Raw genomic sequence first — 25,907 nt, forward strand, 5'->3', positions numbered from 1 at the left:
CGGCACTCTGGTGGCAGTACTGCTTCTTCCCTTATGGACTATTCGTCGCAGCACAGAGAAAGGTGACCGAAACGTCTTTCCTTGTGCGATATACTTCGTACATGCATATGTTACTCGAAGGGCTAACAAGAACTTCGCTATGATTCTGCAATGTGTGAATATCTCAAGCTCCACGTTTGTGTCAGTTCACACACACACACACACACACTGTACACACACACGCGCGCATACACGCACACACGCGCGCACGCGCGCGCACACACACACACACACACACTTGCCGAACAGCGACTTGGCTATCATTGCGGTCTTGGCGATCTTTATGATCTAGATCTCTATTTACAATGTAGAGCGGTGTCCCAAAGATCTATGATCTGATCTAGACTAGAGTCTGACATACATGTAGATATCGATTGAGATGGGCGGCACTGCAAGCAGTAGAGAGTGGATGCTGTAGGGTCGGAGCAGGGAACGAGGGCAGTCCTAGGATATAATTATTCTTTCCACAGTACCTAATCAAGAGTAGAATGTACAATGTAGGTGTTTAGAATTTGCTTTTAAGTTTTACCCAGTTTACTAGGTGTGTACATCCACTGGACATAGAGCACTGGTCGCAGCCTGAGGACCTTAGACAATAATTACTGTCCACATGTATCCTCCGCTGAGTCTGCTATGTATCCTATGATTATGTATTATGTACATGTATATGGATTATGTATATACATGTACATGTACAATGTATTTGTATATACATAATGGCCTCTAATCTACTGTGTTTAGTGCTTGTCTTGGGGTATTGCCTACTGCCAGTACTGGTAGATCCACATGTGACATGCACTCGGAAAAATGGGATGTAGCTCCAATTATAACATTGTGCTCCTGGACCATAGAAACGTGTACAGGTGGTGCACGTACATTGTACAGCCAATTACCAACGTGCTGTACGCGTGCACATGGCAAGAAAGGACAGAGTACCAAAAATGCTACATCTACATCTGCAGACTGGGAACGATCAAGACAATTCTTCATCGTTCCCAGTACACTTTGAATATGGACCTGTAGATGGGAAGAATCATCATCTGTGATTTTGGAATTCGCCTCGTTGGATCTACACCAGACGTTCCCATCCGTTATGAATATGATTACGATGTAGATACTAGTAGTAGTAATAGATCTACAGTGTACGCCCGTAACACCCATGCCCAGTAGCATGGTCCAGCAGCGATTGTCCACTACCAATTCCAACTCTAGCACATGGAACGCCGCAGAGCGCGCAGCTGCTTCTGCACTCAAGTAGGCACTATTGGGAAAGGGGAAGATCCCTTTGTGCCGACTTGATCAATAAGAATAGTTTCATGCAGATGTTCCAATCCTGGCCGAGTGGTAACGTCGCACACAGTGACACTGAAGAGATTGCCTGAAAGGCTAAACAGTACACAAGGTTGTCGTGTCAGTCAGTCAGTATGATAGTATGTTATACACTCAGTGGTACATACATGTACCTCCCAAGTTATTCACTCAGTGGTACACTCGGTGATATTGCTCAGCAGTGATCAGGTGATGTTAGTTGATTACCTCTCACATGTGTATTGTCCAGTTTCACCCCAGGGCTACCAAGAGACAGCTACATTATTACATATAGCTGCTGGCAATCACTTAATTAATCACACTCAATGCGTACACGTGTGGAGCTTGAATGAATGCAGTAACAATTAGGGACTGACTCAAACATTCTCTAGGAACTTAACCGCCTTGTATACGTAATCCAGTCGCTTTTGGAGAATTGAAATAAAAGAATGTCAACGTCAAACTCGAAATGTGCCGCCAGGAAATGACCGTCCTTGAAACGTGACTTGGGCAATCATTATTACATGCATGAAGTGAACATGACGAATCAACAGCAAAGAAGTCACCTGCACATGTAAGTCGGAGAATTATTGGACATGTCCCATTCACTGGGCTATTTAACTTAATCAATGTGCAGGTGCAGTAATGGTAGCATTAATTGGAGAAATGTGAAAAGGGAAAGGTAGATGAAAAATGCACACTCCAAACAAAACTCGAACTAGTGACCCTCGCTATAGTCGAGCGGTAAGTCCACGACCAAATCAAGTTTGGCGTAGCTGTCAACCCAGCCGAGAAGTAAAATACCGTTCACAGCAAAATGTTAGACTTCCATTTTGTATCAGTGCAGAATTTCTATGATCAATCTACATGTATAATAGGAATAGAGAGAGAGAGAGAGAGAGAGAGAGAGAGAGAGAGAGAGAGAGAGAGAGAGAGAGAGAGAGAGAGAGAGAGACAGAGAGAGAGAGAGAGAGAGAGAGAGAGTTCTATTTCATTGTCTTTCAAAGAAAAAACCATAAGCAAGAGTCAAATTTGACAAAATCGGGCGTCATCAGCGTAAAGCAAAGCGCCTTGAAGCACATCCAAAATCTGGAAATTTCTATGTAAACGGTCTCAAACAGTTGGGGTAGATACACGACTAGATTCACCTGGAAAGTAGAGAGAAGGAGAGTTCTACCCGGTAGTAAGAATACCAGTAAGTACTAGTAGATACTGAGACATCACGCTAAACATTATACTTTAGTGCCGGACAGCAGGGAAGGCTTGATCCCATAAAGCCTGGCTGGCTTGGTATCAAATGTCAGGAATTAATGCTAGCCTGGTATTATAAGGTAATGAGTTGTTCACTGTCGCTCTTTCAGGCAGATACTGACCAGATACGCAATAGGTTAGATGCTGAGAACGGGTTTATTCGCAAAGTCAATCGCGTGAAACCCGCATAAAGTAAGAATCAAAGGAAAATATTAGGTTAAATGCTGGTTGTAGGGGCCTTCTCGCTGAATAGGGTCTCCATGTCCAGACGGACAAACGTTCTGGAATACACCATAGAGGTCACAGTAACAAACACAGCTTGTTAAGGGGCTAGCGAGAGGAATCCAACATTAAAGGGGTACTTAGGTTTGAAGTTGTAGAAAAGGGAAACCATCAGGACAGTGGTGTAACGGAATAACAGCCATTCCGTTCCCCGGGACGCAGGACACAAAGGACAAGACTTGTTTTTTTTTTACATTTTATTATTGACACGACGGAAAAGAAGACTACAGTCAAAGAGACGAACAAGATGACTGACAAAAGTACTGTCGACTACAACGTCGCACATGCTCATATCACACATGCACGTGACTAGACAAAGACAGTTTGGGGAATTTCATCACACAGGAAAACAACACATCATTTTACAACAGTGGCAACGACTTTCCTCTCAGTTTGAACATGTTTAGGAAGCTGTCCATTCCAAGTGCCTTATGCAGTGCTTACTGTCAGGAGTCTATACTTATCATAGCATTGCTAAGTGGTGGTGCATGCTTGTCAGAGATACATGTGTGTGAACTGCTCTGCACATTTGCGCATTGAGCACTCTGCTTCGAGCTGCCCCGACCGGCCCTGCCCGCAAAATGCTTCCATGCACATTGTACAGTCATTCATGCTATTATTTACAGTGGTCAGGAAACATTATAACCCCTAGACTAGTAATAATTAATGTACAGTAAAACCTGTGACCAAAGACCACCCCTTGGGGTCAGAGAAAGCGGTCTTTAGTGGCAGGTGGTCCTTAGTTAGAGGTTTGCACCGCACAACCATATATATATGAATGTGAGACCGTGCGTGCCTGGCAAAGTGGTCTGTAGTAGCAGGCTGGTCGCTAGTCACGGTGGTCTTAAGTTACAGGTTTTACTGTAGTATTCATATGTGTCTAACATTCTAACCTGTCATAAGCGTATTGAGGTCCGGTCTCCTGTCCACCTCGAGCATTGGCAACGTAGACTTCACGCTTGGCCAGGTCATACACAGCAACGTGTAGGTCTCCGGTTTGAACAACTGGCAAGATCTGATGGATGGTGACCTCCGATGTCAGCTTGCCATGGAAAGTCTGCAGTCTCTCCGCCAGCACCTGACTGTAGCCCGGGCATAGCCAGTCCATACCCCAGTACACTGTGTCGTTGATGCGCGGATGCCATGTGGCCGTCGGCTCCAAGTTTGTGTCTGTGAAGAAGTTGGCTACGGATGCTGAGTACTCCACACCGCGGAACTGGTTGATCTATTGTGCAATCGAGAGGAAGACATACAGTTTCTTAATGGCAGCATGTGTGGTGGCATGACACGCATAAGCATCATGCTTGGTAAAAGTAAGTGTTATGTGGAAACATTTGCTGTTCACAATTTGAGGGAGTTGAAAACTGGAAACACCAGGCAGGCCTCAAACTATGAACCTTTGCAGTAGGCTAGCAATATTCTACAGCCGCTGGGCTCACCTTAAAGGAACACAAAGCCATAATACAAGTAGCATTGTCCAGTACAATTTTCGAATATATCCCGCACCCGAATACTGTTCACTTTGGCACCCACACAGTCATGGCAGATGCACACACTGCAGATACAAGTCGTACCTTTCCATCCCCAATGCCCAGCAGCAGCGAGCAGGTACGTCGAGATCCATTGATGCGCTGCATGGCGTGCTCCAATGTCTTATCGAACTGGAGAATGTCACGGATTATATACTGTAGAACAGAATGCAACACACATTGTACACACATTGTACACACATTGTACACACATTGTACACACATTGTACACACATTGTACACACATTGTACACACATTGTACACACATTGTACACACATTGTACACACATTGTACACACATTGTACACACATTGTACACACATTGTACACACATTGTACACACATTGTACACACATTGTACACACATTGTACACACATTGTACACACATTGTACACACATTGTACACACATTGTACACACATTGTACACACATTGTACACACAGTGTACACACAATAGAAAATGATACCGGTAAATTACATTACAGAATCACTGAATTTTGAAATTCGCTAAATGAAAGAGCAGACGTCTGTAGAAAGCTGTATCTGCATGTAAGAGGATGCATGCATAGTGGCGTGAATTTATCTCACTCAACGAAGACTGAGCCTGCTAGTGTGCAAAATCACATTATCAACACGAGCCATAAAACATAAATAAGCACCACCAGCAGATTGGTAATAGCTCACCGTGAACGGCACTCCAAATCTAGAATCCTTGCCGAATGTGTCGTCCGGATACGTCACACCAATCTCAGACATTGCCATGTCAACCGATGAGAAACCGGTAATAGAGCCGACCCAGCCAGTCCAGCCAATGTTGGCAAACGCATGTCCAAGAGATCCATCAGCAGGCGGGTGGTAGACTGTCACCTGGGGATAGTTCTTGAAGGGTCCTGCACACACATACAATGTAGCACAAAACATGCAGTGCGGCCAAGGATAGGAATACACTACCCCGTGTGGGTATGCAACTACGATGCATGTGTACTGCAATACAGGGCATAGCATGGCTAGACCTTCATTTCTCCACATAGCTTGTGATGTGGAGTTGCATTGCTTCAATCACCTACTGGTGGCTTTAAAAGCATTCATTTGTTTGAGAGAGCAAAATGGGATGTAGTCTGAAGAGAAATGTACCGCTACCACAAATGATTGGAATCAAGGACTTTCCCTATGGCCAGCAATGCTTTACCAATAAGCAATAGGGTAATTGTCACCCAAGGAGAGACTTTCACTGGTTTGAGGGAAAGACACAAACGGGAAAAGTCTGTAGAAAAAATTGACTGTCACCACCAGCATTCGAACCATGGACCCTCGCTTGAGGCCAGCGATGCTCTAACCACTGAGCTAAGGTGTAGCCATTATCCCAGCAGAGACCGTTCAACATTTTCTTCAGACTTCGTAACTCACACTTCCTGTGGATTCACACAGGCGGGCGGGACGCAGCCCTCACTGTAACTCACACACTTCATGTACAAACTAGCAAGCGGGGAGCCCCAAGTCATAAAATATTCACTGGAGAGACTGTTCCACATTTTCTTCAGTGTTGTGATAAGGAGAAAATGCTCAGCCACACACACTCTAAAACGGCTGCATGAAATGTAAAATTGCAAAAAGGAAACTTTGAGAAAGACGTTATCTCTACTAACCGTCAACATTCCAGTCTAGAGCTCTGAGCTGCAAGAGTCCGCCATTGGTACTGGCTGTTGCCCGTCCCCATGCGCCAAACATGGAACAGTCACCCTTCCTACAGTGCACATCATGCAGAGCCGATCGTACATCACACCGCAACTCAACGCAACGAAGTAAACACATGAACGGTGGCCCAGGGTGACTGGTTGAGATGCAAGCTACATCACTCCGCCATTACTTGTCAATCAGAGACCTACTCAATACTCATAACAGCAAAGCATAATAAACAGATCAGTTGTCTTAGGTAAACCCACGGACATGAAACCATTGGTAGCAGCAAAACTTGGTTCTCTGTGATTAAAGGTCTATTGATCTACCAGTATCTACTACGTCTACTTGTGCGGCATTGTACTCACGTCAACTCCCCGATCATGTGAATGCGTTGAATTTTCTGCAATAGAATCAGGCAGCGCACCAAGCAACAAGCACAACAAGAGTGTTTCTATACACAATTCCAATGAAGACTCCTCACACCACCATCAGGCATGCCCGGTTATAACACACATGAAGTCAGTGAGTGGGACATGAACTGATGCGCAATCCCTGTTATGGAGCTGTCCAGGTACTCGTCCCCAAGCATATCGATGTTTAATAGCACAAAGAACAGCTGATAGTGAGGTTCTGCCACATGGTAAAACGTGCCAAAGTACGTATGGAAACCTCGCCGTGGTACGGGATCAAGTTTCATACGGATTTTTTCACACCGTTTTCCGTGTGAAGCGCGCTTCACACGGACTGGACTCTGTGTGAAAACTGAGCGTACAGAGTACATGTTGGGGATATTCATGCATGCTACGTACAGCAGAATCGGTGCAACGTACGAAAAATCCGTGTCAAACTTCACTGCAGTTGACACGGAGTTTGGTACGTAGTTCCGTGTAGCAGAACCTCTCTAATAGCTGTGCATACGCATGCATATTCCAATCTGCACAGGTACTCACTTAGCTGAGGACTTGCGTTGGAAATAAATACTTCAAAGTACATTCTCATGGATTCTCGCAACTGACCTTGAACTCTGAGCCACAGCCAGCAGCCAGTCCTTTCATTTCCTCCGCGAAGTATGAGCCTACGAAACGCATGCACAACAAGGAAGTCACCAAATTCAAATGCTGTCATGTAGTGAGGCGCCTTGCCTCTGTGCATGATGTAATAATACACATGTACACTGATTTTATGGAATCAACAGTAGCATCTAAGTGCATGGTCATCAGTGCATCGACACTGCAGAGCATTGGCAGAATAACATTGGTCCGGCCAAAAACTCTGAGCTCTGCTGGCGAGACCTAGCAAGGTCAAAACAGCAAGCTGTCCGGAGATTGAGCTGATGCAGCATAATCATGTAATGGCAGTGACTCATTCACGCTGAGGAATCAAAGAACACCACCTTCTTCGAAGTACACTGGACAGTCTTCCCGACACTAACCAGAGAATGCGTCCGTAGCTAAAATCTCCGCATCCAACGCCGCATCTAACCTGTACAGCAGTACAGTCACAAGACAGTGTGCTCAGTACTTGCCTAGATGACGGCAACATTCTAGATACAGTTGAGCAGTTCCAAAAACAGTTGCATGAAGTTCTGAAAAAAGTTGAGCAGTTCCGAAAACAGTTGAACGCAGTTCCGAAAACAGTTGAACGCAGTTCTGAATTCAGTTGAGCAGCTCCAAAAACAGTTGAATGTAGTTCTGAATACAGTTGAGCAATTCCGAATACAGTTGAGCAATTCCGAAAACAGTTGAATGCAGTTCTGAATACAGTTTAGCTATGATTCTGCTAATGTGCTATGTTGTTTGGGAGTGTCATGACACTCTGACCTGAAGTTACATACCGTAGAACCATCAAACTGTCAGGAGCCATTATTGTTTATAATAACAGTAGTATTCATCATTGAACTCACCCGAAATTGGCTACATCCTTCAGGAACCAATCGTGAAAGTATGGCACTGTTTGGTTGATAGCTTGCTCCTGTGTGGATAACAGAGACACACAAAGTACAATAGAAGAGAGATAGGAAGGTTGGAACAATTCAGAAACACCAAACTCCACTTAGTCAGTCGAGCACTCGACTTGCTTCTCCTACATAACATAAACAAAAACATCCCGTAAAGTATGCCCCCCCCCCCGCCTCCCCGGACCGTGAGTACGCCCTCCTCCAGACAGTATACTCTGCATAGTGTGCCACACACAGGGGCGTCGGAACCGGTGCGGCAGGTGCGGCCAAAGCCGCACCAATAATTTTCGAAGTCGAAATTCTAAAAATCTATTCTACGCTTTTTGCAGGCCTGAAAAGGTGTGGGGTATCTCATGCATGCATAAAAAATGTACGGTACGCTGTACTGTGTGAACTTTTGTACCAGAGCATGGACGGAGGTGGAATGTGAAGGGATTCTGGACCGATAGCCGCCATGCATTCTTCGATACAAGGGTGTTTTATCCTCACGCGTCAAGCTATCGGTCCAAGTCTCTCCCCTCCCTCTACCGAAGGTTTGAAGACGAGAAGAAGCGTGCTTATGCCCGGTAGTTATGGTGAACGTGTCAATGAAATCGAGCATGGCTCCTTCACACCGCTAGTCTTCTCGACATTAGACTGTATTCACAGCCATTTATCTCCTTTCTTCCTGTTGTATAATTACTGTCCGGTGTGTATTTACCGTCATATTGCCAGGTGCGTGTTTACCACCATAATTATGAATAAAATACTCAGGACGGAGGTGGCAAATCATGTACAGTGCCAGTGGAGGCAGTCTATTGTTTACTGTGTCGAAGAGATGGATGGTTACCCCGAAATAGGAGATGCTCCTTTCCAACCCAGGTCGCATGACTACCCAAAGCGAGCCTTTGGAGTTAGCCAAGTAGTGTTCCGTGCATTCTTGCCATCTTGGTATGACAATTATCCGTGGTTGCATTGGGATATGAAGCGTGAACGAGTATTTTGCTTCACGTGTGTAAAGGCAGCTCGAGGAAAGCTCCTCTTCAATACGAAGACCGACGCTGCGTTTATTTCAACTGGCTTTCAAAACTGGAAGGATGGTCCGCGAGGATTCTCGAAGCACCAGTCCAGCGACTGTCACAAGGAGGCTGTTGAAAAGTTGGTGACAATTCCTGAGACAACTGGTCACGTTGGTGAACTTCTCAACTCACAGTTGTCGTCTGACCGTAAAGAGAATCGAGAGAATTTCCTCCTCATTCTTCGAAACATCAAGTTTCTTGCTCGACAAGGGCTGCCTCTCCGAGGAGCATCGCAAGATGGAGGTGAAGTCGATAGCAATTTCCACCAGCTCCTGACCGTCTTCAGTGAATTCCAACCATCGCTACAGAAGTGGCTAGAGAAGAAGAAGGGAAAATACACGAGTGCCGATATGCAGAACGAAATGTTGAAGGTGATGGCGCTCCAGATCCTTCGTGGACTTGCACGCAGTATCGGCGAAAGTAAGTTCGCCATCATGGTGGATGAAACCACTGACTCCAGCTGTACGGAGCAGTGTGTAATTGTCATTCGATGGGTGGATTCGGAGCTCCAAGTTCATGAGGAGTTTTGTGGATTTTACGCCATCGCAACGGCTAACGCTGACACTATTGTCAGCGTAATCAAGGATGCCCTGTTGAGGATGAACCTCAAGCTGGAGTGTTGTCGAGGCCAGTGTTATGATGGTGCCTCTACCATGAAAGGTAGTCGAACAGGAGTTGCCACCCAGATCTTGGCAGAGGAGCCCAGGGCTCTTATATACTCACTGCTATGAGCATGCCCTAAATCTCGCTTGTCAGGACATGATCCGTGATGTCAAGCATGTCAGGGATGCCATGGACATCACATTTGAGCTCAGCAAGCTCCTAAAGTATTCTGCGAAGCGTACTGCTGAATACAAGCGCCTGAAAGCTGAGCTTGCACCAGAAGAACCTGGATTCCGCACCTTGTGTCCGACCAGGTGGACAGTTCGGGCTGCATCTCTGAAGAGCATTCAGACCAACTACAGCACCCTGCAACAGTGCCTGGAGTCGTTCACCGAGCTTGCAAAGAACGATAGGGAGATGTCAGCGAAGTGCAATGGTGTGAGGAGTCAATTGGCGAATTTTGACTTCCTCTTCGGTGTCTCTCTCGGTGCAAAAGTTCTATCTCTTGCTGATAACCTCAGCAAGTCATTGCAGTCTGCCACCTTGTCTGCAAGTGAAGGCCAAGCCATTGCAAAAGCTACTGTTGACGCTCTCCTGCTTCTCCGTACTGACAGTAGTTTTGAGGCTTTCTGGTCGAGCGTGATGGAGCTGCAGCAGTCAAATGACGTGCCTGAACCTCAACTGCCGAGGAATAGGAAGGTACCAGCAAGGCTCCAAGAAGGTATTGGTGCTCCCTCATTCCCTGCCACAGTCGAGGCCCACTATCGCCCTGTGTACTTTGCTGCAGTTGACACAGTTGTGCAAGCCATCCGTCAGCGGTTTGACCAAGAAGGCTATCGCAAATACTGGAATTTGGAAGACCTTCTTCTCAAAGGCTGTGCTGGGCGGGACTACAGTACAGAGCTAACAGCCATTGCCTCACTGTACAAGGATGACATCCAGACGGATCTCCTTCATGACCAGCTGTCAGTCCTTCATGCGCACTTTGTTGCTGAAGGTGATGGTGCACCGACCGTGCCGAGCATTGTGTATTACGTACAGTCTTTGTCCAGTCGTCAGTTGTTCTTGTCAGAAGTGTGCGTCCTGCTTCAGCTGCTGTTGATATCACCAGCCACTAATGCCACCAGTGAACGCTCATTCTCGGCACTAAGGCGGCTAAAAACGTACTTGCGCAGCACTATGACGCAGCAACGGCTCAACCACTGTGCTCTTCTTCATGTTCGCAAGGAAGACTGCGATGCTTTGGACTTGAAGACAGTTGGGAATGACTTTGTTGGAGAGTGCGAGTATCGCAGAGGCATTTTCGGAAAGTTTTAGCTGAGTTTTAACGACCGCAATTCGCGCTTCATTGTTCTATATGTTCTTACCTTACATGCCTCGTTTGTTGTTTCCATAATACGTGTTTCATTACTCTTTTTGATCTAGTGATTCCCTAGAAACCTTGTTGGTGGCTTGTCAACTCTTGTACAGGTACCATGTTTTACATCGACAATGCGGTGTATCGTCAGCATGCATATTATTATTCCTCATATCATTCTGTAGCATTAAAATATGGCCTTTTAGGCCCAATTGTCAAAAACAAATTCGGAAAGTTTTAGCTGAGTTTTAATTTTGCTTTGTCAATTTGTCAATGCTCAGAACAGCAACCACAATTCGCGCTTCATTGTTCCATATGTTCTTACCTTACATGCCTCGTTTGTTGTTTCCATAATACGTGTTTCATTACTCTTTTTGATCTAGTCATTCCCTAGAAACCTTGTTGATGGCTTGTCGACTCTTATACAGGTACCATGTTTTACATCGACAATGCGGTGTATCATCAGCAAGCATATTCTTCTTATATTATTCTGTAGCATTAAAATATGGCCTTTTAGGCCCAATTGTCACAAATTTTCCCGGGGGAGGACCCCCGGACCCCCCTCTCACACTTTCGCCGCACCAATGTTAAACTGGTTCCGACGCCCCTGACACAATCAGGTGGATTCGGATGTGGGAGCCCACTTGCAAAACTCTGTTAGCAGCAGGAATCAGTAGCTGCATGTATGCCATGTACAGGGGTGTCAGAGGGGCAGTAGAGAGTGGTACGATGGGGGGGGGGGGGGGGGGTGTTGGAAAAATCGGATTTTTCGGCCGACTGGGCACGTTTTAGCGCTCTACAGGCGCTCTGGGCGGACCATCCTGGATGAAAAGTGGTACCACCCTGGTCATACTGGCCGTACCGTGTGTGACGCTCCTGATGTAATGCCTGTATTGCCTGTACTGCAGTGTGGATACACTTACAATCTGATCCTCCATGTACTGCCAGACATCATCCATGAAGTTCTTAGCCGTGGATCCCATCAACTGTCCATGAGCATAACCCATGTGATAGGGGTCACCTGCAGCATATGGGAATTTACAGTGCCGGAGAGACAGTGATAGTGAACTCAGTGACAGTATTGGAAAGGCTTCCTGTCTGAAGCCTTTCCATACTGGTACTCGATGTTCCAGTTTTGTGACACGAGAATGGCACGAGAATTAGTGTACCGCTGAGTGTACCGCTATACACTTGGTCGACACGTAGTCGACACGTTGTTGACACTTTTTTGACACGTGACCCCGTCAACGGTCTGCTTTGTGCCAATGCCACTCGGTAAACGCCGATGTCGCGTACGACAAAGACCACTATCCCGTACGCGAAATAGTTGAGAACTGCATGACGTGGACCTGACGGCAAGGACAACTGCGAGGAGGCCCCTTTCGGTACCCCTGACGGGAAGGAGAACTGCAGAAGTCGACGAAGTCGAACGAGGAGGCCCCTTTTCCGTACCCCATACTGCAAAGTGCCATTGATGGATACCTTTTGCACCTGGAACGACCCCTTAAACGCTGTCGCGGCGACAATCCCGTACGCGAAATAGTTGAGAACTGCCGACGTGGACCTTTTGCACCTGGAACGGCCCCGTAAACGCTGTCGTGTCGGCGGAGTGAATGTGCAGGGTACTAGGGTGAAAAGAATTGCTGCAAAGACGTCCCCTCTACTAGGCTCAAGGCCTTTGCCTTTGGAGACATCGTCGGCGAACTGAATGTGCAGGGCGAAAAGAATTGCTGCAAAGACGTCCGCTCTAGGCCTTTGGAGACATCGTGGGAACTCCTTCCGGTACTATACAAACTGCTGACGTGGCCGTGGACATGTACATGGAGTCATGGTGGGACTTCATGTACATGGATACATGGTGGGAATTCCTTCCGGCACCCCCGTACCGCAAAGCCAACGGTGGGGAAGGAGAAGTGCAGACGTGCAGGAAGACGAACGAGGAGGAACCAGGACGAGCGAGCAATGGCAGGACTAGCTGGACCGTAAGTAATAGCTGAATTGTGCATGACAACTTGACACCCATGCGGCACTCGCCACTTGCCACTGCATATTTCTTGTCCACTAACAATGTCTCTCCTCTGCCCCCTGTGTGTCCACGGCCCTGTTTCTGAATTGGCCCGATGAATCGAATGTCTTCCGCAACTGGAGCGGCCCCGTGAACGCTGTCGTGTCGGCGACTGAATGCGCAGGAGGGAAAATATTGCTGCGAAGACGTCTCCTCTAGACGACGGTAAGGCACCCCATTGATATGTTGCCAGTGTGTGCCAGGGTATCGCGCGATGGTGAATGAGGAATGATGAAGGGTACGGTGGGACTGTAGACCTGTTACCTTCTACTAACACGTTATCAGGTGGAGAGTGTCTTGTACTCACGTTATCAGGTCGAGAGCGTATTGTAGTCACTCTCTCTATTCCTGTACTTCATTACGTTTAAGGTGTACGTATAACTTCTCAAAAAATTTAATGGTCCACAGTCGTGTCGGAAGGGTACGGTGGGACTGTAGACATGTTACCTTCTAACACGTTATCAGGTGGAGAGTGTCTTGTACTCACGTTATCACTATATCAGGTCGAGAGCGTATTGTAGTCACTCTCTCTATTCCTGTACTTCATTACGTTTCAGGTGTACGTATAACTTTTCCAAAAAATGTAATGGTTCACGTCTTCAGATAGAGAGCGTATTGCACCCACTGTCTAGTCTCTGTAGTGCATTGAGATTTAGTTGATCGAACATGAAATGGATACACAGACAAAGCCAGGCCAAGTACATGGCGAGATGTCGCCAGAAGAACGTCTTCAGGTAGAGAGCGTATTGCACCCACTGTCTAGTCGATTTTGTGGATCGCACATGAAATGGATACACAGACAAAGCAGGCCAAGTACATGAGAGAGTGGACGATGTGCAGATCGACACGGCCTGTGGGTACTTCATTAAAGTTACCCGTGACATAACTAGGATAAAAGTTAATCACTGCAAAAACATTGCCAAATATGTGAGCACTTTGGACTTGACAGAAGAGTGCACGGGCGACGTTGACAAAACATACCGCGGTGACTGTCACTATCATGACAGCAGGGCACATCGCACGCAGCATCGCAGATCGTGTCGAATTGCGCATCATAATATTGCAAAATTGCTCCTGTGCATGCAAGTGGATTTCATTGCACTTCTCAGTTTGGGAAATGCTCGATTATGACAATTCTCCGTGTGAGTGCACTAGCCCTGAACAGACATGTAGGTGAACCGTTTGTGGTGTCTCATAGCCTACCTCACGACCTTCTGCTTTCTTTCTTCATCACTTGTATCTTGCAGGTCTATCATCCCGTGACGACCACATTGAAGTCTGAATTTGAAGTGTGAAGATGCTTCAGCAACCACATCGTACTTTTCCATTGCTTTCATTGTGCTTCTACTGTGCATGTGTGTAACTTGTGGGGTAAACATGTGATGACATTGTATGCTGGCCACACGGTCAGATGTTCATGCGTCTAACGTACACCTGCATGTTATGCATTGAAAAGGGTTTGCCACTTGCGATCCTGGGACGAGTATCAGGTCAGCTTTGTCCTGTGTGGGCTGTATCAGATTGCTGTTCACTTCTCTATCTGTTGGATATGTGACTTTCTGCAAGTTTCTGGTGTATGATGGCCACGTCCTTGCTTGTCACTTTGTATGATATTACATTCTGTATTCGCTGCTTCCATGGCATGGTCTGCAAACTGCAATCCTTGGGCAAATGTCATGTTTGCTATGTTGTGCTTTGGCCGTCAGCTTGTCTACACGCTGTAGTTGAACTATTTTTGTTTCCCAACTGACTTCCTCAAGTACGGTGGCCACTGCTTTGCATGGCATTATACATGAAGAATTTCCTGTTTGTGCCGTGTGCATGTGCATATGTGTGCGTGGCCACGTGTGTGTGCCGTGTGCATACACATGTTTGTGTATCTGTGTGCGGGGTAGCGAGGCGGGGAGGGCTGGTATGTATCAGTGTGTTATTGCAGTCGCATGGCTACATACAGTACATCGCGCGCGTGGTCATCATGTTTACCTTCGGGGTTGGGGTGGGGAGGGAACGGAAAAAGAGCTGAAATTATCCATATAAAAATCGCTCTGTGAGCGGTTCTGAAAAACCTTTACTGGTACTGCCCCGTCGTAAAAGTAAGAAATTAGAACTGGCCCATTGTCCCCCCAAATGCGAACTGATCCACCTAAATCGCGAATGACGGGACTCGAACGCACCAGTAGCACGAGGTTCCTACCTGTGGATGCAGATGGGGACGTTGGTCCGGACCATAGGCCATGTACTGTACTAGCGGTAGGCTTCCCTATCAAAATAATAAATTCTACTACTACTACTGGTGTTACCCTATGATAATTGCCGTGATCCTGTGCCCTCCCGACCTCGTGCTACTGGTGCGTTCGGGTCCCGTCATTCGCGATTTAGGTGGATCAGTTCGCATTTGGGGGGACAATGGGCCAGTTCTAATTTCTTACTTTTACGACGGGGCAGTACCAGTAAAGGTTTTTCAGAACCGCTCACAGAGTGATTTTTATATGGATAATGTATGTATGCCTACTGGAGAACCACTTTGAACGCTTAAAAATTTGTTTCAAGTAGTCCTCCTTGTGGCTGTATTAGAACGTTTAAATGTACTGTATTATCCGGAGTATAAGCGCATCCAGATCTTTTGTCACGAAATTCAGACATCTACATTGTACCTTGTATGTCATTGCAGCATAGATCACACTGACCATTTCTTGGAGGTGAATGACAAGCTTTTACAGAGCGGCTTATACTCCAGGGGAAATATGGTAAACGAGAGGAAGGACCAAATGTTACGAGATGTAGCTAACCAAGCTATATTTACAGTAACATCAAGAAAGTGGGGTGCTGAGGTGTCAGTGGTGCTAGGTTTGGTGGTATGCTTTGGGTGTTGCCTATTGTCTAACATCACACACACACACACACACACACACACACACACACACACACACACACACACACACACACTCAGACTCAGACTCAGACATGGCCATCGCGGAAGCGATGATAGCGGACAGCTATGTTAGACATAGCAACTTGTGCTGGGATTACACCATTCAACAGTTTGCAAGGCTGATGAATTGACCGCCACTAATTTTAGCCTGGTATCCACCACACAGCTGTTTGAAGTGGGTTTCTTACACACACACACACACACACACACACACACACACACACACACACACACACACACACACACACATGCACGCATGCACGCATACACACACCCTTATTTCAGGCAGCAAATTCTCACCGTAAACATGGACGACATGAAACATGTCTTCTCCACTTCCGACAGTAAAGAGCTTGCCATTTGGAACACTCTTCACAAACACTGGCTCACTCACGTCTATGGGGTTATTGTTTGGCTTGGCATTGGGATTAGGCTGCAAAAAGGGAATAGAACATAGGACACAAAAATGTGAAGACATTTGGGGGGGGGGGGGGGTAGTCAAGGATATGATGTGTAACATTTGAAGTTCTGTAGTGAAGTCTTGGAAGTGGTCGTTTCGGAAAGTATAAGGCCGATTACGCCCATGCACACAAGCACGTGCGTGCGCGCACCCTCCTCCCCCCCCCCTCCCCCCCCCCCCACACACCATTGATCATTTGACGCCCATCGCCAGAGGCGATGAAAGCAATGCTACAGCAGAAGCCATAGCAACTTGTGCTGGGATTGCACCATTCAACAGCTTGCAAGGCTGAAGACTTGACCACCACTATTCAGCCTGGCCTACACCACACAGCTATGAAGTGGTTTTCTGGTCAGTAAATCCCTACTTTTTGGTCTTTTCATTTTTTTCCCAGACACGCGTCAAACCACATACTACGGCATGCACTGGCTGTTGGTAACCACCCAGGAGAAGGAAAGAAAAGTCAAGAGTCTGAGAAAGAGAAGCAAGCTGTGTTTGACATACACACACACACACACACACACGCACACACACCACACGCACATGCACCACACACACACACACACACACACACACACACACACGCACACGCACACGCACACACACACACACACACACACACACACACACACACACACACATTCGCTCCGATAGCGTACTGTTAGTGTACTTTTGACCCAGTGTAGAAGAGGACTATCAATCATTGAAGAATATCTAAGGACAGTCAGACAGTACTACTAAGACGGCCCATAGATAACAAAATTAAACTGATTGTCGAAGGAAGATCAGTATCGCGGCATCAATGAATTGCGTCAAAGAAGTACTTCAGGAAAAACACTGTGTCCGCCTGGTGGCTCGTTATCCAAACTGACCTTTCCATGGCACTCTGCCCCATTGCATACACTCGCTACTGCCAGGCAAGACGCCACCACACTCCAGTACGACACGAGCCCTCGCATGGCCATGTTCGTTTGTATTCGCTCAGCGGGCTGGGGGAGGCAGACCGTAATCTTGATGAGCTATAGAAGCTACAGCGTCCGGAACGGACACACCCTACAATCTAGTCTGAGGCCGCAGGATAATCCTAATGGAGAGAGGAATGGATCACCTTCAGTCTTCACCTCTCTGGCTCTGAACTTGAAGTGCCTAATTTTCTTTCTTGTTCATCATGATCAAGGTCCAGTGCGAGTACAGATCTGTGTTCCTCTCTGTATCGCAGGCCTGGCAATGAGGCTGACGCTCCTAAATCACGGAACCGCGATGATCACTGCGTCATGAGTGAGCTGACACGGCCCGCGGACCTGACTCGTAGATCTACTCCAGTCTAGTCGAAGCCAACAAAACGAGTTATGTTTTGCGTTTACCATGGTTTACCGGTATGGCTATCGCTCAGTCTCTGCTGTACAAGTACAGTGCTGGCAACTGAAATCCGACCCCCTTGGCGGCGCGGCGCGCGGCCAAGGGGGTCGGATTTCAGTTGCCAGCACTGTACTAGTAGTAACACTGTAGTACTAGAAGTAGACTACTGAGTCTGTCCAGACTACAGACTTAGCACATCTACAACCCAGAATGGCCAGATCGTCGACAGTGACTGGCGATACCTTGGATCATGTGACTTCAGACCTCATAAATATGGCGTTGTATCTCTGAATCTGATCATTCGTGCTCTTCCTATCCCTCGCTCAGCGCTGCAGCAGCTTGGTGGTTACACTGCACTCTGCATGCAGTCATCATGGTCATCTCGAGACTCAACACGACAACGGGCCGCGGATGGGGGACGGGCCGCGGGGTGGGCTGATCGTTGTCATGGCATCATGACTGCCCATTATCATTATCAGGTCAGAGAGGCCCACCGATCATTTGATTTGGTGCATGGCCGTCACCTGATATCGCCGGCATCGGCACACCATGATACACAAGGACATGATTGGATTAGTTGGTGTGCCCGATACCTAGCGTTTGCCATCGTCTCTGCTTCCTTTGCACCAGCTAGCTAGACTGTTGTTCTCTCTCTCTTTTCATACAAGACTTTCGTGCAAGACTACATTTGTAGCACAGCTGCAACGAGCTGTCCGGGATAGACTTCCAGTATGAATATCAACCATTTGCTAGGTATTGTCGGCTGTTTGACAGTCCTGGGAAGTCGTCCGGTAATTTGCGAAATTCAGGATGGTGCGAACGTGCAGGTGGTGGTCCCGGCTGCGCTGATAAATGCAGAAATCGAAGCACTGCTCCCTACAATTATTGCAGAAGTTGCCAAGTACCCTGCCATAACATGCTGGTGAGGCTGAATGTATATGTATGTAGTGCAAAACTGAACAACTCTGTATGAATGGGGAAGTCACAAACCTGAAGCCTGAAGATCCCACGATAATATGGATGGACTACGGAATGAATGCACGTGCCACAGTGTAGAGTAGTGGTGTGTACGGGTAGTCAGGTACTCGTGCGTACAGAATAGTACCCGAAAACCCGAAGTCGCAGATTGCATCATGTACAGTGCACATGACAAATACTCCGCATGTCTACCCAGTGTGTAAGGGAAGGGATGCATTGTGGTGTTACCATGGAAACATTACCCGATAGGGTACCCGTGCGTGTGTGTGTTCTACCCAGTGTGTAAGGGAAGGGATACATTGTGGTGTTACCATGGAAACGTTACCCGATAGGGTACCCGTGCTACCCGTGGAAAACTACCCGAAGAAAATGCTACCCGACTCGGCACTAGCTTATAGGTGAAAATAATGGCATGGTGGTGAGTCGGCGGAACGGCTTATGGGTGCTGTTTATACAGATTGAGTACTAGTGCAGCATTGTGCGCGACTTTGCCAAAGCGTCTCAACTCAACTGATGATGTACTTGAGTAACATGTATAAACTCCACTGGAGAGGTATTCAGCCTCAGCAATGATCCGTCTCATTGTTCTGTGTGTGTGTGTGTGTGTGTGTGTGCGTGTGTGTGTGTGTGTGTGTGTGTGTGTGTGTGTGTGTGTGTGTGTGTGTGTTGCAGCTACGATGATGTGGGTGCTAGTCATGTGCATCTCAACATGCAGGGGATCAAAGCTGCTTTGCATGAACTCACGGCAAAGGTGAGTGAATGCCTGTGTGCTAAGAATATGTGTGTGTGTGTGTACGTCGGTCTGTGTTTGTGTGTGTCCATGCGTATAGGTCTGTGTGTTGTTGCCGGTGTGTGCATGTATCCATGTATATCCGTATGAACGTGTTCACTGTGTCTATGATAATACAGTGCTGGCAACTGAAATCCGGCGCGCCGCCCAGGGGGTCGGATTTCAGTTGCCAGCATTGTAGTTACTACTAGTATTAGGGACCCTAGCATTCAGTGGTCTAGACAGGTGAAGACAGGTGAAGACAGGTGAAGACCTTCTGAGTGTTCTGTATCTCTGGTGCCCATGTTCTGCCTGAATCAGCCTGACTCATCTTTCTGGTGGCTATGATGTCACCATGGTGGTGGCTATGATGTCATCACAATGGTTACTATGATGTCATGCTTGTCTTATGATACTGCTGCACAGACATCATCCAGTGCTACAGGAATGCTGATAGATGGCAGTGCATCACTAACTGCTGCAGGATCCTATCGACTGTGTCTGCATGATGATCCATTCTCCAAACATGCTTGCTCTACGCTGTTCGACTGCAAGGGAACGTTCTCACTGAAAACAGCAGTGTAAGTCTACACGGTCTGCACATCTGTTTCTACAGGTGGAAGTGGTACTACAAACTTATCCCTTATTCCTCTTCCCTTCTCTACTGAAAGTGAATTCGTAGAATATGGTATTCATACCTTTGTTAATTAAAGCATGGACATGCTCGCTACAGTTCTCGGTATCAGTTCTTGTAATGGCACTCACTAGCACACTGAAACTGAATGAGCCAGAGCATGCATTATCTTTAACAGTAGTATCGAGATCAAGTTGTAAGAATATGGGGTTGACAGGCTAAGCCTGGCATGGATGTTCTTACAGTGAATGTAATCTAGATTCAACTGAGCGTGTACTGTAGACTGGTCTGTGAAGCAGATGCTTGCTAGTTGTCAGTAAAGGTGATAATATATATAGATGGCACACTAGTTTGTGTTTCATTGCCCCCTGCTTTACTTTGACTGCTATTGTTTTGGTGCTGCAAGGCTTGGACTGGAAATAAGTGGGCTCTCAAAGTTAGTTTTGTTTTCTTGTCCTCTGTTTCTTACACTGCAGGTCATTTTCACTGACGCTAGCTGTTCATGGAGTCAATGTAAGTCAGTTACGCATGTATACGTGTGTGTGTGTTTTTCGGGGGAGGGGGTTCAGTCTATCATTTGCTAGACCAGGGTTATGGTGGTCCAATCCAGGATACAGACATCGAAGACACGCTCCCAGACTGTCTATGAAATCCATTTGAAGTTCAGATTACCGCATCTTGTAATCTCACCTACTCGAGATGCAACCCTCCCTTTCTATCTGCTCCACAAGCTGAACATCGGCCTATTGTTCCAACTTTGGCAACATCACTCCAAGCAAAACACACTTTTTCCCTCATTCTAACCATTCCATTGAAGATTTCTAACTGTTAGTACCTTCTCCATACTTGATATGATATTCTTGAAGCACTACCCATTGTACCATATTGGCAAAGGGCCGAGTTTATTTCAGTCGGTTTCAGTAGATTTTTTGACTTCATTTCAGTTTATGTCAGTCTATGTCAGTTTATGTCAGTCTATTTCAGTCGATTTCAGTCGATTTCAGTCGATTTCAGTTGATTTCAGTTGATTTCAGTTGATTTCATTACAAGTACTCCCGTACTACAGTATGCGTGTGCATGCGCAAACATGGATCAGTGTGTATTCGTGTGCACAATATATGGACATGGTGTTGTTGTTGTTGTTGTTGCGCACTTGCTCACTTGCTCCCCTCTATGCATGTACAGGTGACGGTTGTCAAGCCTAGTGTCAACATCAGCATATCCACCAACCTGTGCAGCAAGTTCCGTGATGAGATCAACAAGAACATGGCTAAGATCAAGTCTGGTGCTGAGCATGCGATGGCTGAGCTTGGGCCCAAGATTACACACACTGTGATGGAATTGATCAGTAAGTTGTTGAAGAAGACTTCTCTCACAATACACTGTGTGCCAGACTGCAGGCGTTTTGTAGGTACAGTTTTAACGTATACAAGTAAATGGCTGGGTGTTTCCAGTGACGGTATAGCCTCGGAAAAAGTAATGTTCTCAAATACAATCGACTCCACTTATAACAAACTCGCATACTACCTCCGACAAGCGAAACTTGGCGCGTTTTTTTGTTGATTTTTTTGGGTTGGTACCACAACTTCACAAGGCTGTGAGGTACGACCTACTTGTACCTCCATGCAACCGGGTGCAGGAAGCCAAGCGACGAGCTGGTGAGTGGCACATGGCTCAGACTCAGTCAGAGGCAAGCCAGTCTCTCGTGTACCAGCAAAACAGTGCGCGCGTCCATTCTGCGAAGGAGAATCGTCGTGCTTTCGCGTTGCAATGGAAAACCAAGGAGTTCTCTCTCTCTCCACTTGGTCACTCCGCCAGCACAGAGTCCATACGTCCATGCCAAACAATCCTAGCGTCTTTCAATAGCCACTAGAGCGATGCGTCTCTGGTGGCTAAGGAAAATCGCCAGGAATTGCTGCAGGCAATTTTGGACAGTTGGCGAGAATACCCGGCAAAACAGTTGGAGTCCAGGCGCTTGTGGAGGTGTTGCACAGTTCTTACAATGTCAACCTGGATAGTGGCGGCGGAAACGACTACCCTTCCGACACCGTGGCTCGAGCACAGCACACAGGAGCGACATAGAAATTTTCAGAGCGATCACAACAGAGGTACTTGCTGCAACTGAATCCGCTCTTGTCGCACTTTCGTCTCCAAACAGGAACAACTCCTCTCCAGACAAAACTGCGATCTCTGAATCAGAGGAGAGTGATTCAGCCGAGCAGATGTCTCTTATGTCCTTGTTGAGCAATACCAAGTTGAATTTTGGTGAGTCAATCATTAGTTTTGATTGTAAAGTGTGATTTATTTCTCGTAATTTGAAGTAAAAAAACGCGCCAAGTTTCGCTTGTCGGAGGTAGTAATTATAGAGAATTTCATGATAATTATAGCAAACCTTTGTCCATGTCCCAGTTCGAACCCATACAAACTTGACCCTTTGTATCGAACCATATTTTGGGGGGCTGCACTGATGATGTAAACCAAGTGCACTCATACAGTCGTGGCCCACACGTCAGTCATGACTTGCTGCCTGTTTAGTGCAAGTGAATTTCTGTTGAAACGAACTTTAGCTTAGCCGCTATAAAGAACTGATTCTCTTGCAAAACGGTGTTCGTTATATCAGGAGTCGACTGTGTATCTGCTGGCAACCCTTGCATTCAGAAATGTATGCTGTGTGTCTGTATGTTATGATTACACAGAAAATACGACGGTGTCGATATTTGGAAATGTGACTGCCAAGTTTGCTCTGTCCTCCGGATCCAGTACTGTGGACGGTGGCTTGGTTGTACGGGGTGAGTACTCGGAATACTGTGAATTACGATATGATGTGGCACCGTGCATTGGCAATATCAACCAGTCGTCATTAGTATTCTAATCTATCACATGTGTTTGTTAGTGTTCTAATCTATCACATGTGTTTGTTAGTGTTCTAATCTATCACATGTGTTTGTTAGTGTTCTAATCTATCACATGTGTTTGTGTTACAAACTATGGAAATCACCTTTCCCCGTGAATCAATCCAATGTGTCGGATATGACATGCACCATATGCATACCTACAGGATGCTGATCCGCTCTGAAACTGGAGAGCTTGCGGGCGAAATTTGACCCCTTTCGTATACCCACCTTTTGCGTTTCCACTATACTTGTTATTTGAAAGGCGTGTGTGTGTGTGTGTGTGTGTGTGTGTGTGTGTGTGCCAGCTAGTTCGGTTGGTGGGTGCACTTATGCCAGATAGTGTTGGGCCTGTTGCCAACGGGCTCGGCTGCTTGAAGGTGTATTGTTGTACCTACCACCTTTGTTGGTTTCAGGGTTCATATACTTTCTGTTTGAAGTATACATACCTCTTAACCATGGACTGCTTCTGGCTAGATTAACTCTTGTGTGATCAATGGTGCTAGTGAAGCTTATATCAGATCCACTCTGATCTAGCCACCCACACTAGTACCAAGTATTACCTTCACTGGGGGCAGGGGTACCTGCAGTTGGATCCCGGGACGGATACCCTGATGCCGTCAATCCTTTTTCTGCACCTTGTCCTCACCCACTTACTGAGGTGTGGTGAGCCCATAAGTGGGATCATTTCAAGTCCACCCTAGTTTGGGGATTTCAGGGGGTGTCGGCCGTTGGGTGGTTCAATGGCCAATTGAGTCATCTTTCCAAGATTCCTTTTGAATCTCTCTCCCCTCTCCCGGGGAGACCCACGTGACCAGTTTTGGCAGTGAGCAAGTACAAGTGTGTGTGTGTGTGTGTGTGTGTGTGTGTGTGTGTGTGTGTGTGTGTGTGTGTGCATGTGTGTTTGATTTCCTGCAGCACTTGTTCAACTTGCCAATGTGAAGACAGGAGCAGCAGGACCATGGAAAGTCACCCATGAACTACCCGCAATTCCCACTGCCAATGCCAGTGTGGATATCTATGTATCCGATACGCTTTTAAGCAATGGTAAGTTGTTGGAAAGATTATTACTCTGGTAAATCATAACTGAAAGGTGCATCGGAACATTAGCTCAACAACTAACTGCGGACTGCTAGAATAGATGCAATCATAATGAGGAATTCACGGTCTCTACTCAAAGAAGTAATTAACATGTAAACTACGCAGATGAGTAGATACTCGTATCAAGGAGGAATCAGCTCCTGTTTCTCCACTCACACTTTCAGGAACATTTGGAGTCCTTTAAAACTGTGTTACACATGTTTGTGTATGTGTATGTGTGTGTATGTGTGTGTATGTGTGTGTGTGTGTGTGTGTGTGTGTCCGGTTGGTGGGTGCACTTATGCCTGATTGTGTTGGGTCTGTTGCCAACAGGCTCGGCTACTTGAGTGTATTGTTGTATCTGCCACCTTTGTTGGTTTCAGGTTACTTTCTATTTGAAGTATACATACCTGTTAACCATGGACTGCTTCTGGCTAGATTAACTCTTGTGTAATCAATGATGCTAGTGACGCTTAGATCAGATCCACTCTGATTTAGCCACCCACACTAGTAGCAAGTATTACCTTCACTGGGGGCAGGGGTAACTGCAGTTGGATCCCAGGACGGATACCCTGATGCCGTCAATCCTTTTTCTGCACCTTGTCCTCACCCACTTACTGAGGTGTGATGAGCCCATAAGTGGGATCATTTTCAAGTCCACCCAGAGTTTTGGGGATTTCAGGGGGTGTCGGCCGTTGGGCGGTTCAATAGCCAGTTGAGTCATCTTTCCAAGATTCCTTTTGAGTCTCTCTCCCCTCTTCCGGGGAGACCCACGTGACCAGTTTTGGTAGTGTGCAACAAGTACAAGTGTGTGTGTGTGTGTGTATGTGTGTGTGTGTGTGTGTGTGTGTGTGTGTGTGTGCGCGCGTATGTGTGTGTGTGCACGCACGTCTGTGAATGTGTGCGTGAGTGCATGCGTGTGTGTATGCATGCGGGCATGTGTGTGTGTGTGTGTGTGTGTGTGTGTGTGTGTGTGTGTGTGTGTGTGTGTGTGTGTGTGTGTGTGTGTGTGTGTGTGTGTGTGTGTGCACATGCGGTAGGTTTGTACATGGTGTACAGTGCTGGCCTGCTGCGAAATTTCACACACAACGAGGTAGGTGTATGCAGTGCGATACCATCGGTGCATGTATGCTTCCAGTGACGGCTGTGGACTGAAAGTCTGGGAGGTATTTACTCTTTAGCCACTCAATGTGCCGTGAAGGTCACAGATTCATTCTCCTTACTGGGTGTTCAAGTTTGGTGAAAATATGATTGTCTGATGAATAACTATTCATGTACTGTGTGTGCATGTGCTTGTGTGTGTGTGTGTGTGTGTGTGTGTGTGTGTGTGCGTGTGTGTATGTGTTTGTGCATTGTTAACACAGACGATATCCGACAAGGAGTATGTCATAGAAGGAAAGGCTATGGGACCACCAAGTATGGTGTTCAATTCTAGCCACCAGCTGATACAGGAACCGTGGGAAATAACGGTATGGTCTATTGTATGCTCAGCTTCGACTGGCGTATAAGCCCTGCCCGCACATAAGCCCATGACCTTATGAATCGGATAAGCCCATGCAACTGACCTTCAATAACCAGATAAGCCCATGACCTTATGAATCGGATGAGCTCATGCAATGGATCTTATTAACCAGATAAACCCATGCAGTGGATCTTATTAATCAGATAAGCCC

At 46.7% G+C, this 25,907-nt stretch overlaps 2 protein-coding genes across 2 annotated transcripts in view; one reads left to right on the forward strand and one right to left on the reverse strand.

The window, feature by feature from the left end:
* Positions 1-1,841: 1,841 nt before the first annotated feature.
* Positions 1,842-17,743, reverse strand: LOC135810233 (protein dcd1A-like). The gene is made up of 12 exons (XM_065323711.1): positions 17,396-17,743; positions 16,364-16,496; positions 11,990-12,087; positions 7,995-8,062; positions 7,524-7,573; positions 7,108-7,166; positions 6,457-6,491; positions 6,058-6,155; positions 5,096-5,301; positions 4,455-4,565; positions 3,774-4,105; positions 1,842-2,879 (listed from the first exon to the last, which is right to left on the reverse strand). The coding sequence occupies exons 1-12, from the start codon at positions 17,486-17,488 to the stop codon at positions 2,816-2,818; spliced, it is 1,347 nt and encodes a 448-aa protein (XP_065179783.1). The 5' UTR covers positions 17,489-17,743; the 3' UTR covers positions 1,842-2,815.
* Positions 17,744-18,393: 650 nt separating this feature from the next.
* LOC135810235 (uncharacterized) overlaps positions 18,394-25,907 on the forward strand; it is a 10,218-nt gene continuing 2,704 nt past the window's right edge. Inside the window, exons 1-9 of the mRNA XM_065323712.1 lie at positions 18,394-18,804; positions 19,533-19,611; positions 20,056-20,210; positions 20,740-20,776; positions 21,449-21,611; positions 22,960-23,052; positions 24,073-24,201; positions 25,275-25,327; positions 25,599-25,703. Coding sequence (XP_065179784.1) covers positions 18,614-18,804; positions 19,533-19,611; positions 20,056-20,210; positions 20,740-20,776; positions 21,449-21,611; positions 22,960-23,052; positions 24,073-24,201; positions 25,275-25,327; positions 25,599-25,703 — 1,005 coding nt within the window. The 5' untranslated portion in view covers positions 18,394-18,613. The remainder of the gene's footprint in view (positions 18,805-19,532; positions 19,612-20,055; positions 20,211-20,739; positions 20,777-21,448; positions 21,612-22,959; positions 23,053-24,072; positions 24,202-25,274; positions 25,328-25,598; positions 25,704-25,907) is intronic.

This window comes from Sycon ciliatum, chromosome 2 (genome assembly GCF_964019385.1).
Source record: "Sycon ciliatum chromosome 2, ocSycCili1.1, whole genome shotgun sequence".
Classification (NCBI taxonomy): domain Eukaryota; kingdom Metazoa; phylum Porifera; class Calcarea; order Leucosolenida; family Sycettidae; genus Sycon; species Sycon ciliatum.